Consider the following 13,679-nt stretch of genomic DNA (forward strand, 5'->3'; position numbering starts at 1 on the left):
CTTACTCCCGTGTATCTTTTGATCAGCATCTCCAGCTAAAACAGTGCAATGCACTTAGGAACATGTATGCAAATAGAAAACAGTTATATATGTACACATCAATAACGTCCGCGTGTTACTGACTTTCTCAATATGAATGACCAGCAAAGGATAGAGGGTGGGGAGTAATTTATCTATGGCTAGTGGTGCCCAGCCAGGCAAAAATTTGCAATGGTGGGGGATGGGTGAAACACTGTTTTGACTGGTGGCTGGCTGTAACGCTTGAGGCCTCTATACTTTTTCCTTTTCATCTGATTGGTGGAACCAAGTGAAGGTTCTTAAACCCAATTTGGGAGGAGGGGAGGGATGGTTATTCTGTGATGGAGCCTTTGTGTGCTGCTCTAAGTACTGTATATGATTGTGAAAGTGAGTTGCCTATTTCTTCATAATTCTATTCTGAGTAGTTGAACTCTCCCATTTCTTTATGGACAATATTAATACATTCAAAGAGACTGGTTGTATAAAATATACATTCACAGAACTGTATGGCATCTAATTATCTAAATTACTACAATATTGGTTTACCATACGTTTTAATCGTTTTGCGTTTCGGGAAGAAAAAAAAACATTTCCTGTACACTGCTTCTTCTTTCTGTGACTATGCTTTCTTTCTGTGCCTCGCTTCAATGAGTGATGTTTGGAAATACTGTAGCAAGCTGCCTGGACTGCCCATTTTTGTAGGGAAAGTCGCGTCACTGTGTTGAGTGTCTGAAGCCGTTGGCTTCGAACCGCCTGGCTTTGTATCTTATCTATTAGCGTTAAAATGTTAATTAATTTCCTTGATATATCAATTTTGCAATCTTTGGAAAGAGATAACATGGTTTAGCTTTAACACGTGGATTACAGCGGAAGCCATCTATCAAAAGATTTCAGACAAAGTAGGTAGCTAGCTACTGGATTATGGGGACACATTTTGAAAGAGCAGCTAACTAGCCTTGCTAGCTAACCAGCACCGTTCATATAAGAACGAATCTTGTTTTTTTTGGTTTGTTGTTGGAACACAGGAATAAATGCAAAATATTGCGACCACTTTTTAAAGGTATGCCCTGTAATATGTTTTTGTGACTAACTAGTTAGCTACCGCTAAATCCTTGTTTAGCAATGCCTCATGGTCGCGGGAGAGTGGCGAGCGAAAAACCACGTCGCTGTGCCCAGGCTAGCTAGCTAATCACTACGTTAGCTTAGCCTCTTGCGTACAACCGTGTGGGGGATGGGCTTTGTGCTCTTCGCTCTAGCTAGTTAGCAARGCAAGCTACGTTAGCTTAGGCTAGCCGGTGACATAACGCCAACTAACGGTAGCTACTGTAGCTAGCTAACGTTAGACGAAATCGTTTTTWAAATATTACTGTCGCTAGCTAACGTTATAAATTAGATAACCTAAATTGCGCAGTTAGGTAGTTAACGTTAAGTTACGGATAGTAAATTGTGCCGACTGGTGTAGTGTGCTAATGTTGTAACGTTGACTATGATATCGTTTTCTATCACAGCTGTACACGAAGGTACTGTACATGTAACTTTACAGTAGTAGATAGGTAATTATTCTTCCCAGTCTGCTTCTTGCGTAATCCTACCAGGGCACTTGTAGCACAAAGGTCCATTGGCTGTATGGATTCAACACTGACCTAGTCTGATAGTATAGCGACACACCCCTCTTGGCCAGTCAGTTTTTAACTCTTTCCTCAATCTGCCTGCGTAGGCACTGCAACATTTCCCTTACAATTTCCATACAATATTGGCAGGTAATATCAATGTACTGGGATTGTTAAGTCCCAGTTGTCGTGCATAATTATTAGCTCTGACGTTGCTATGAAAGCATCATCCTCTTGCCATGCTAGCTATATACTTCTAAACAGTATACTCAAGGTTTCACTTTTATGTACTTACTCAGAGGGTCAACATGAACAGTGTATAAACTGGAATTAAAAATACATGTATTTCGTGAACTAACACTCACGCTTGACTTTTCCAGCACTGACGTTATTGAGTAAACTTACTTACTATGACTGAGATGTGGTTGTCTAGCTATCTTGAGATGAATGCACTAACTGTAAGTCACTCTGGATAAGAGCGTCTGCTAAATGACTCAAGTGTATATGTAATTATTCTGTTCACTGTCTTCGTTCCTAGATTGCTGAGTTCCTCCTCTGGACGGTGGAGCAATGAGCTTCTGAAAGACACTTGATCACATGGTGAGTAGTCTGGGGCTGACATAATCGTATGTGATAGCTGAGAAGTGTTTCCGAAACAACACACAAGTTGTGCTTTTGTCGCATGTAGTATATTAGAAAGCACAGTGGTTATCACAGAATCACACTGACATGCCTGACGATTGCATTGTAAGGATGACTTTCTCCATACTTTGGCTCAAACCTGGACTACCAGAATGCGGAGTTGTTTTGGATATCCCACAGGAGCACATCTCCCATGATGTGTGTCACTTTCCATCAACATAGTCCTTTCTCATCCACTCTGTGCACTTTTGGGTTTTCAAATCCCCAAACAGATCGTCAACTCTTGTGAAGGAGCAGGAGAGGAGTCTGCAGATGCAGTCACACCCTCGGTAAGGTGTCAGGACTCTGGGGTTGAGGCCTGTACTTCAGTGCATGTCAAACAGAGAGACAACTAACTCACACCAGTGAGCCATATTCGCCCTCCTTGACCCAACTGAGTTGTCATCACCCCAAAGAGGCACGAGGGAAACTAGGGCTGGGCGGTATATTGAATGATTTCAAATTAATGTTTTAGCGCAATGTTCCAAATACCTGTATTGCAAAAGTCAAGTATTATTTAATTGTTTTCGTTTCTATGAGTGTTTTGTCTTTTTGGTCTCGTCTCCTTCGCTCCTTCTGTACTGTGTACTTTCCCCACTTGCACACAGACACCAAGCCCCTCCCCCTTCCACTTCCTCTCTGACAACAAGCAGTTTCAACTCGCTATTTGAGGTTTGGTCTAACATAATCGGTCATAAGGACACCGAAACACATTGAGACATTATTTGTACTGTAATGGAGGAGAACTTAACCTTTATAACGATACCCTTTTTATGTCTCCACTCCCAAAATGTAGAGCAGACCATACTAAGACTGCAGCATCTATGAATGGTCCCGTGTGGCTCAGTTGGTAGAGCATGGCGCTTGCAACGCCAGGGTTGTGGGTTCATTCCCCACGGGGGGACCAGGATGAATATGTATGAACTTTCCAAATTGTAAGTCGCTCTGGATAAGAGCGTCAGCTAAATGACTTAAATGTAAATGTAAATGAATGTGGAAAATTAACTCAGTTTGTCGCAGGCGGCATCAGTACCATGTACCGTTAGCAGCATTTTAGCCAGACTGTTATGCGCTAGCTGTCTAGTCTGTGTTTTGTAAATGTGCAATGAGCATAAAAATACGCATTTATTTAAGGAATTGGCAACTCGTTCTGAGAAATAAGCATCTTCTTGTCCAGGTAGGCCACTTGATTTCCACATCTAAACACAGTGATCAGGCTATTTTGTTCAAACAGTTGGAGACGGACAGGAAGGTGTGTCCATTAGCAAGCAAATACAGTGCATTTGGAAAGTATTCAGACCCCTTGACTTTTTCCACATTTTGTTACGTTACAGCCTTATTCTTAAATTGATTTTGGTTAAAAAAATATATATATATCCTCATTATTCTACACACACACTACCCCATAATGACAAAGCAAAAACAGGTTTTTAGAACATTTTGCACATGTATTAACTGAAATATCACATTTACATCTGTAGCTGGGGAGTTTCTCCCATTTTTCTCTCCAGATCCTCTCAAGCTCTGTCAGGTTGGATGGGGAGCGTCGCTGCACAGCTATTTTCATGTCTCCAGAAATGTTTGATCGGGTTCAAGTCCGGGCTCTAGCTGGGCCACTCAAGGACATTCAGAGACTTGTCCCGAAGCAACTCCTGCATTGTCTTGGCTGTGTGCTTAGGGTTGTTGTTCTGTTGGAAGGTGAACCTTCACCCTAGTCTGAGGTCCTGAGCAGGTTTGCATCAAGGATCTCTGTACTTTTCCCCATTCATCTTTTCCTCAATCCTGACATCTCCCAGTCTCTGCTGTTGAAAAACATCCCCACAGCATGATGCTTGCCACCACCATGCTTCACTGTAGGAATGGTGACTGGTTTCCTTAAGACGTGACGCTTGGCATTCAGGCCAAAGCGTTCGATTTTTGTTTCATGGTCAGAGTCCTTTAGGTGCCTTTTTGGAGAATTCCAAGCGGGCTATCAGGTGCCTTTTACTGAGGAGTGGCTTCCGTCTGGCCACTCTACCATAAAGGCCTGATTTGGTGAAGTGCTGCAGAGATGGTTGTCCTTCTGGAAGGTTCTCCCATCTCCACAGAAGAACTCTAGAGCCATCGGGTTCTAGAGCCAAGGGTCTTCTTCCCTGATTTCTCAGTTTGCCCAGGCGGCCAGCTCTAGGAAGAGTCTTGATAGGTCCAAACTTGTTCTATTTACCCTTCTCCAGATCTGTGCCTCGACACAATCCTGTGTTGGAGCTCAAAGGACAAGTCCTTCGACCTCATGACTTGGTTTTTGCTCTGACATGCACTGTCAATTGTGGAACCTTTTTATATAGACAGTTGTGTGCCTTTCCAAATGACTCTTTACATATTTTTTTTTAACTAGGCAAGTCAGTTAAGAACAAATTCTTATTTACAATGACGGCCTAGGAACAGTGGGTTAACTGCCTTGTTCAGAGGCAGAACGACAGATATTTACCATGTCAGCTTGGGGACTCGATCTTGCACCCTTTCGGTTACTGGCCCAACTCTCTAACCACTAGGCTACCTGCCGCCCCAATCATGTCCAGTCAATTGAATTTACCAAGTTGTAGAAACATCTCAAGGATGATCAATGGAAACAGGATGCACCTGAGGTCAATTTCAAGTCTCATAAAAGGTCTGAATACTTATGTAAATAAGGTATGTCTTTTTGTTTTTTTATAATACATTTGCAAATTTTTCTAAACCACTGTTTTCACTTTGTAATTATGGGGTATTGTGTGTAGAATGATGAGGATATATAAAATACATTTTTTGAATCGGGCTGTAATGTAACAAAATGTGTAAAAAGTCAAGGGGTCTTAATACTTTCCGAATGCACTGTAGATCCAAGTTGGCTAAACTTGAAATATAAAGATTAGCTGGCTACTCACTAGCAGGTGGGCTTGTGRTTGAGAGATTGTTTGAGACCTGTGTTAATGTTCTATAATGCCTGGTAAGAAGTTGGCCATTATCAGTGGATGTGCATTGTGCATGGTTCTGGTTAAATTTGTAACAAAAAGGGAATTTTCCTAGACTTGATAGTCAGATCAGTGATTATTGCAACAAAGCAGGTTATAATATTTTCATTTGTAGTGGATCTTATATTTAGCCTCGGTATAATTTTACAAGGCCGGAATTCATTCGATTATTCCTGACTGTTTGAAATAGTGTATTGACCCTTAGCATTTTTAGATATATATTGTGAATCACCGATAAGTTTGAAAAGGCCATATCGCCCAGCTCTAGAAGGAAAAAAAACGTTAAAAAATACTTTTCGTCCCCCAAGCGCTGTAAATATTTGCGTGGGTTAGTAGGAATACACAGCCATGACCATTAATAAACGCCTCAACCCATTTTGACTTGGCTTCTCGAGCTGTATCTGACATGATTTCCTGCACATTAACTCTCATACAAACTGTGCTGTTTTAATGCATTCACACTTATAGCCTTGGGCCTCGTGTTCAGAGAGAGAGTGCTGTCCGTGGGCAAAGTGCAAAAGGTGAGATACAGTAGAAGCTACAGTATAGCCCACAGAGGCTTGTATACAAACGGACTACAATCCTTTCCACTGAAATGTGTGGAGGGAAAGAAATGGTCCAAGGCTAGAATGGCTGGCATTTCGTTGTTATTTTGTTGATGTATTGAACAACAACGCCATAGTTAGCATCTCCGATATAAAGTCGAGCTGAGGATCAACGCTTCCAGGGACCTTCTCTTCATATCAGAGGTTTAAGGCCCACTCTCTTTTAGACCCACTCTCTGTGTGTCTAACCCCAAGGAGATCTGGAAAACGGTTAAAGGCCTGGAGAATAAACCCTCCTCACAGCTGCCCATGTCCCTTAAAGTTGATGATGTGGTTGTTACTGACAAGAAGCACATGGTTGAGCACTTTAATCACCACTTCATTAAGTCATGATTTCTATTTGACATCTATCAGCCATGCTTCCTTGCCCGTCCAACATTTCCTCATCTCCCACCCCTTCTAATGTGACTATCACCAATGCTTCTCCCTCTGTTTCCCCTGCACCGCTACAAAGTTTCTCCCTGCAAGCAGTCACTGAGGTGCTAAAGGAGACCCTGAAACTTGACCCCAAAAAATCATCTGGGTCCAATGGTTTAGACCCTTCTTTAAAGTTGCTGTCCCTATCATCGCCAAGCCTATCTCCGACCTTTTTAACCTGTCTCTCCTTTCTGGTTAGGTTCCCATTGCCTGGTAGGCAGCCACGGTTCATCCTTTATTTAAAGGGGGAGATCAAGCTGATCCTAACTGTTATAGGCCTATTTCTATTTTGCCCTGTTAATCAAAAGTGTTGGAAAAACTTAATCAACTGACTGGCTTTCTTTTCCATAGTATTCTCTCTGGTATGCAATCTGGTTTCCGCTCAGGTTACAGATGTGTCAGTGCAATCTTAAAGGTCCTCAATGATGTCACCATTGCCCTTGATTCAAAGCAATGTTGTGCTGCTATTTTTATTGACTTGGCCAAAGCTTTTGATACGGTAGACCATTCCGTTCTTGTGGGCCGGCTAAGGAGTATTTGGCCTGGTTTGTGAACTACCTCTCTCAAAAGAGTGCAGTGTATAAAGTCAGAAAATCTTCTGTCTCAGCCACTGCCTGTCACTAAGGGAATATCCCAAGGCTCAATCCTAGGCCCCACACTCTTCTCAATTTACATCAACAACATAGCTCAGGCAGTAGGAAGCTCTCTCATCCATTTATATGCAGATGATAGTCTTATACTCAGCTGGCCCCTCCCTGGATTTTGTGTTAAATGCTCTACAACAAAGCTTTCTTGGTGTCCAACAAGATTTCTCTGCCCTTAACCTTGTTCCGAACACCTTTAAATCAAAGGTAATGTGGTTTGGTAAGAAGAATGCCCCTCTACCCACAGGTGTGACTACTACCTCTGAGGGTTTAGAGCTTGAGGTAGTCACCTCATACAAGTACTTGGGAGTATGGCTAGACGGTACACTGTCCTTCTCTCAGCACATATCAAAGCTGCAGGCTAAAGTTAAATCTAGACTTGGTTTCCTCTATCGTAATCGCTCCTCTTTCACCCCAGCTGCCAAACTAACCCTGATTCAGATGACCATCCTACCCATGCTAGATTACGGAGACATAATGTATAGATCGGCAGGTGCTCTCGAGCGGCTAGATGTTCTTTACCTTTTGGCCATCAGATTTTCCACCAATTCTCTTTATAGGATACATCACTGCACTCTATACTCCTCTGTAAACTCGTCATCTCTATATACCCATCGAAGACACACTGGTTGATGCTTATTTATAAAAACCCTCTTAGGCCTCACTCTCCCCTATCTGAGATATCTACTGCAGCCCTCATRCTCCACATACAACACCCGTTCTGTCAGTCACATTCTGTTAAAGGTCCCCAAAGCGCACACATCCCTGGGTTGCTCGTCTTTTCACTTCGCTGCAGCTAGCGACTGGAACGAGCTGCAACAAACACTCAAACTGGACAGTAACCTCAATCTCTTTATTCAAAGACTCAATCTTGGACACTCTTACTGACAATTATGGTTGCTTTGGGTGATGTATTGTTGTCTCTACCTTGTCCTTTGTGCTGTTGTCTTTGCCCAATAATGTTTGTACCATGTTATGTGCTGCTACCATGTTGTCATGTTATGTTGCTACCATGCTGTGTTGTCATGTGTTGCTGCCTTGCTATATTGTTGTCTTAGGTCTCTCTTTATGTAGTGTTGTCTCTTGTCGTGATGTCTGTGTGTTGTCCTATATTTATATATTTGTCATGTTATTTTTAATCCCAGCCCCCGTCATTGTAAATAAGAATTTAACTGACTTGCCTAGTTAAATAAAGGTTACATATAAAAAATAATAAGGTCAAGGATCCAGGCTATAGTCTGGCTTAACCTCACTAATCCTGGCCAGAGGGATGGTGTTTTTCAGCAGCTAGAAGTTAGAACGACACCCTGGCTCTTTCTCAATTCGTCTTTCCAATAAGAGGTGAACCACCTCGGACCTTCTCCTCCAATGCATTTTGAGGAGGCGGTGTGGAATCAAGGAAAGGGACCCTGCCTGTTATTGGTATGGGACACGAGAAGAGCAGTGTACTTGGCATATAACATACACCTGGTGCGTGTGAAAAGAAATTAAATAAACTTTTTAGATTTATTTCTCAGGATCTACAGTTGAAGTTCMGAAGTTTACGTACACTTAGGTTGGAGTCTTTAAAACTCGTTTTTCAACTACTCCACAAATTTCTTGTTAACAAACTGTAGTTTTGACAAGTCGGTTAGGACATCTACTTTGTGCATGACACAAGTATTCCAACAACTGTTTACAGACAAGAGTATTTCATTTATAATTCACTGTATCACAATTCTAGTGGGTCAYAAGTTGACTGTGCCTTTAAACAGCTTGTAAAATTCCAGAAAATTATGTCATGGCTTTAGAAGCTTCTGATAGGCTAATTGACCTCATTTGAGTCAGTTGGCGGTGTACCTGTGGATGTATTTCAAGGCCTACCTTCAAACTCAGTACCTCTTWGCTTGACATCATTGGAAAATCAAAAGAAATCAGACAAGAAAAAAATTGTTGACCTCCACAGGTCTGGTTCATCTTTGGGAGAAATTTCCAAACATCTGAAGGTGCCACGTTCATCTGTACAAACAATAGTACGCAAGTATAAACACCATGGGACCACGCAGCCGTCATACCGATCAGGAAGGCGACCCGTTCTGTCTCCCAGAGATGAATGTACTTTGGTGCGAAAAGTGGAAATGAATCCCAGAACAACATCAAAAGACCTTGTGAGGATGCTGGAGGAAACAGGTACAAAAGTTTCAATATCCACAGTAAAACGAGTCCTATATCAACATAACCTGAAAGGCCACTCAGCAAGGAAGAAGCCACTGCTCCAAAACCGCCATAAAAAAGCCAGACTACGGTTTGCAACTGCACATGGGGACAAAGGTCGTACTTTTTGGAGAAATGTCCTCTGGTCTGATGAAACAAAAATGGAACTGTTTCGCCGTAATGACCATCATTATGTTCGGAAGAAAAGGGGGAGGCTTGCAAGCCGAAGAACACCATCCCAACCGTGAAGCACGGGGGTGGCAGCATCATGTTGTGGGGGTGCTTTGCTGCAGGATGGACTGGTGCACTTCACAAAATAGATGGAAACATGAGGAAGGAAAATTATGTGGATATATTGAAGCAACATCTCAAGACATCTTTCAGGAAGTTAAAGCTTGGTCGCAAATGGTTCTTCCAAATYGACAATGACCCCAAGCATACTTCTAAAGTTGTGGCAAAATGGCTTAAGGACAACAAAGTCAGGGTATTGGAGTGGCCATCACAAAGCCCTGACCTCAATCCTATAGAATTTTTTTGGTCAGAACTGAAAAAGCGTGTGTGAGCAAGGAGGCCTACAAACCTGACTGTTACACCAGGTCTGTCAGGAGGAATGGGCCAAACTTCACTCAACTTATTGTGGGAAGCTTGTGGAAGGCTACCTGAAACGTTTGACCCAAGTTAATAAAGGCAATGCTACCAAATACTAATTGAGTGTATGTTAACTTCTGACCCACTGGGAATGTGATGAAAGAAATAAAACCTGAAGTAAATCATTCTCGCTACTATTATTCTGACATTTCACATTCCTAAAATATAGTGGTGATCCTAACTGACCAGAGAAAGGGAATTTTTACTAGGATTAAATGTCAGGAATTGTGAGAAACTGAGTTTAAATGTATTTGGCTAAGATGTATGTAAACTTCCGACTTCAACTGTATATCTGGAAATGTAGACACCGCTTGTTTCTCGGCGACCTCACCCCTCATAGTCGATGTGAATAGGACCAACTATGGGTGTCTCCTGTGTGTTATCCCGAATGTACAACCAAACCCATCAGCTGTACCCGTGACTAACGCCAACATATTGCAACACGATCCCATTCCCAACATTGTCATGATTCTGTCTGTGTGTCGTGAAGTGCATCTCCAGAGTCCAAGGCTCTCTTGATTTGATCACCATTAGATATCATATCTGGTCTGTGTGTACTTTTCAGTGGGCTAGCATGATGAAGTGCTAGAAGTTCCAATCCAGCCATCCTACACGTCCGTCCCTGTTTATTTCCACGGTCCTGTTTAAACAGTGTGTGGCTCACTTGAATAAATAGGCATCTCAGGGATACAAACTATTCGGGATGTTATTCCCAACCCCCCCCCCCCCCCCTGTTTCCTTTCCCCCAGTGGTTTTGTCCACATGAATCAGCCTGCCCTCTTAAGGAGGGCTCAGTAATTATTTCCATTTGTGGGGGTAATGAATGGAAACTGGTGCCGTGCCTAAGGGCCAGGATGGAATTTAACTCCATGATTGTACTGCCAATTGATGATGATAACTTTGGCTGTAACCACAGAGTGTTATGAATTTGGCCCAAAGTAGGTCAGGCAAGGTCAGGGATCAAAAGGCATGCCCATTTGATATGGTGTTATGTCAATTTTTGGCAGGGCTACAGACTGAGACCATTTAGTCACATTTTGTGACCCTTTAGCTGTGCAAGTAACATTTTTAAATTGGTCGCACTGGTGCAAGCTGCACATTCTACTTGGTCACCTCAATCAAAACGTTCAAATTTTGGGGCAGATAAAACCATTAATTTGTTAAACAGTAAATTGCATTATCCTCGTGATTCCTGTGTTTGCCCTGCTGCTGTGCCTGCCTGTTTAGCTGGGGCTTGCTGTTGTAATGTGCAAGCCTCACACACTCTGTCCCCCCTCATGATTGTATAATAGTGATGGGGGAAAAATGATAGTTGCATATCACAATATTATTTTTGAACGCTTATATTGATACTTGGAGGAGTCAAACTATCGGTTTTAGATATTAGCTAACGCTAGTCAGCTGTACTAGTGCCAAAACGCCGGTATTTTACACCCTATAACTAATTTTCTCATGCTCTCGCTTGTCTGCAGCAGACATAATGAGCAATATGTTTGGAGCATCAGATCGCAGTATCGAATCACAATACATATAGAATTGTGAGAATCGCAATACATATCGTAATGGCACCTAGGTATCGTGATAATATCGTGTCGTCAGGTCAATGGCAATTCCCAGCCCTATTGTATAATATTTCAAAAAACAATGGGGGGGAAAATCACAACTTTGGAAGCAACTAGTGTCGCTATTAAAGAGGGAGACTGCCCCTAAAAAGCTATTTCTCGTTTTCAAAATGGCCTGTGTGTCCTAATATTCTAGTGCCAAAATTTGTTTCCAACTTTATGGCAACAGTTTGCAGAATGCCCTTTCCAGTTTCAGCATGACATTGCCCCCGTGCGAAATGCGAGGTCCAGAAATGGTTTGTCGAGATAGGTGTGGAAGAATTTGACTGGCCTGCACAGAGCCCTGACCTCAACCGCTTTGAACACCYTTGGGATGAATTGGAACGCCAACTGCGAGCCAGGTCTAAGCGCTCAACATCGGTGCCCAACCTCACTAATGCTCTTGTGGCTGAATGGAAGCAAGTCCCTGCAACAATGTTCCAACATCTAGTGGAAAGCCTTCCCAGAAGAGTGGAGGCTGTTATGGCAGCAAAGGGGAGACCAACTCCATATTGATGTCCATGATTTTGGGATGAGATATTCAACAAGCAGGCGTGTGTGACACTGCAAATATGTTTAGGGGGTGCCACCAAATCATGGGCTGGTGCCACTAACTGAAACCGTTAGAGGCACCAGTGCCACCAGGGGAAAATGTTAGTGTGGAACTCTGCGTTGTGAGTTCGTGTCATTTTACACCTTGTTTTATTGACTTGGGAATTGACTCAGGGTATTTGCACTCTTATTTGCATGGATCTACTATCCATTGACTTTCAACATGTAGTCTAGATTGTAAATGTTGCCACTCGCCAAGACTCCCAAGTTCAAAAGCAAGCTCAGTTCCAACTAGATGCCTAGTCACTAATCAGTGTAGTGATAAGCTGAAGTCCATCGGCAAGCATTCAAATGTTCAACCATGATGAAGGCACTGGGTTCATTTGAAGTGTCTGTTTTAATCTGTTTAAGTATCTGAGTATAACACAAGCTGTACAGCATTCATATTTTGTCAGGCTGTGTTGTAACTATGTGTGTGTGTCTCTCGCTCTTCCTAGGCTCCCATTCCCTTCGCTGACCCCATGGTTTGACCACCAGGATTAAAAATGAGCATTAGCAGTGATGAGGTCAACTTCCTGGTGTACAGATACCTGCAAGAGTCAGGTAAGACCCACATCTGATCTACAGTGCCTTCGGAAAGTATTCCGACCCCTTCACTTTTTATAACATTTTGTTACGTTATATAGCCTTATTCCAAAATGGATTTAAAAAAATCCTCATCAATCTACAAACTACCCTATAATGACAAAGCAAAAACCGTTTTTTGGAAATGTTTGCAAAAATAAAAARGGAAATATCACATTTACATAAGTATTCAGACCCTTTACTCATTACTTTGTTGAAGCACCTTTGGCAGCGATTACAGCCTCGAGTCTTCTTGGGTATGATGCTACAAGCTTGGCACACCTGTATTTGGGGAGTTTCTCCCATTCTTCTCTGCAGATCCTCTTAAGCTCTGTCAGTTTGGATCTGGAGCATCGCTGCACAGCTATTTTCAAGTCTCTCCATAGATGTTAGATCGGGTTCAAGTCCGGGCTCAGGCTGAACCACTCAAGGACATTCAGCAGGACAACGACCCTAAGCACACAGCCAAGCCAACGCAGGATTGGCTTCAGGACAATCTCTGAATGTGAACCTTCGCTCCAGTCTGAGGTCCTGAGCGCTCTGGCGCAGGTTTTTATCAAGGATCTTTCTGTACTTTGCTCCGTTCGTTTCCCTCGATCCTGACTAGTCTCCCTGCTGCTGAAAATCATCCCCACGGTATGATGCTTCACAGTATGGATGGTGCCAGGTTTGTCATTTACTGAGTGGCTTCCGTCTGGCCACTCTACCATAAAGGCCTGATTGGTGGAGGGCTGCAGAGATGGTTGTCCTTCTGGAAGGTTCTCCCATCTCCACAGAGGAACTCTGGAGCTCTGTCAGTGACCATCGGATTCTTGGTCAGAAAGATGACCAAAGCCATTCTCCCCCAATTGCTTAGTTTGGCCGGGCGGCCAGCAGTTCCAAACTTCTTCCATTTAGGAATAATTGAGGCCAGCGTGTTCTTGGGGTTCTTCAATGCTGCAGAATATTTTTGGTACCCTTCCACAGATCTGTGCCTCGACACAATCCTGTTTTTGAGCTCTACGGACAATTCCTTCGACCTCATGGCTTGGTTTTTGCTCTGACAGGTGACTACCTTTCCAAATCATGTCCAATTAATTGAGTTTAGCACAGGTGG

The 13,679-nt window shown here is 42.8% G+C and overlaps 1 protein-coding gene across 3 annotated transcripts in view; it reads left to right on the top strand.

The window, feature by feature from the left end:
* Positions 1 to 700: 700 nt before the first annotated feature.
* The window catches only part of LOC111956741 (F-box-like/WD repeat-containing protein TBL1XR1), a 37,721-nt gene continuing 24,742 nt past the window's right edge, over positions 701 to 13,679 (top strand). The window contains exons 1-3 of one of the 3 annotated variants that reach the window (XM_023977306.2): positions 701 to 1,078; positions 2,167 to 2,228; positions 12,457 to 12,562. In XM_023977306.2, coding sequence (XP_023833074.1) covers positions 12,505 to 12,562 — 58 coding nt within the window. In that variant the 5' untranslated portion in view covers positions 701 to 1,078; positions 2,167 to 2,228; positions 12,457 to 12,504. The remainder of the gene's footprint in view (positions 1,079 to 2,166; positions 2,229 to 12,456; positions 12,563 to 13,679) is intronic. The other 2 variants (XM_023977305.2, XM_023977308.2) reach the window with 2 other exon arrangements.

This window comes from Salvelinus sp. IW2-2015, linkage group LG32 (assembly GCF_002910315.2).
Source record: "Salvelinus sp. IW2-2015 linkage group LG32, ASM291031v2, whole genome shotgun sequence".
NCBI lineage: Eukaryota > Metazoa > Chordata > Actinopteri > Salmoniformes > Salmonidae > Salvelinus > Salvelinus sp. IW2-2015.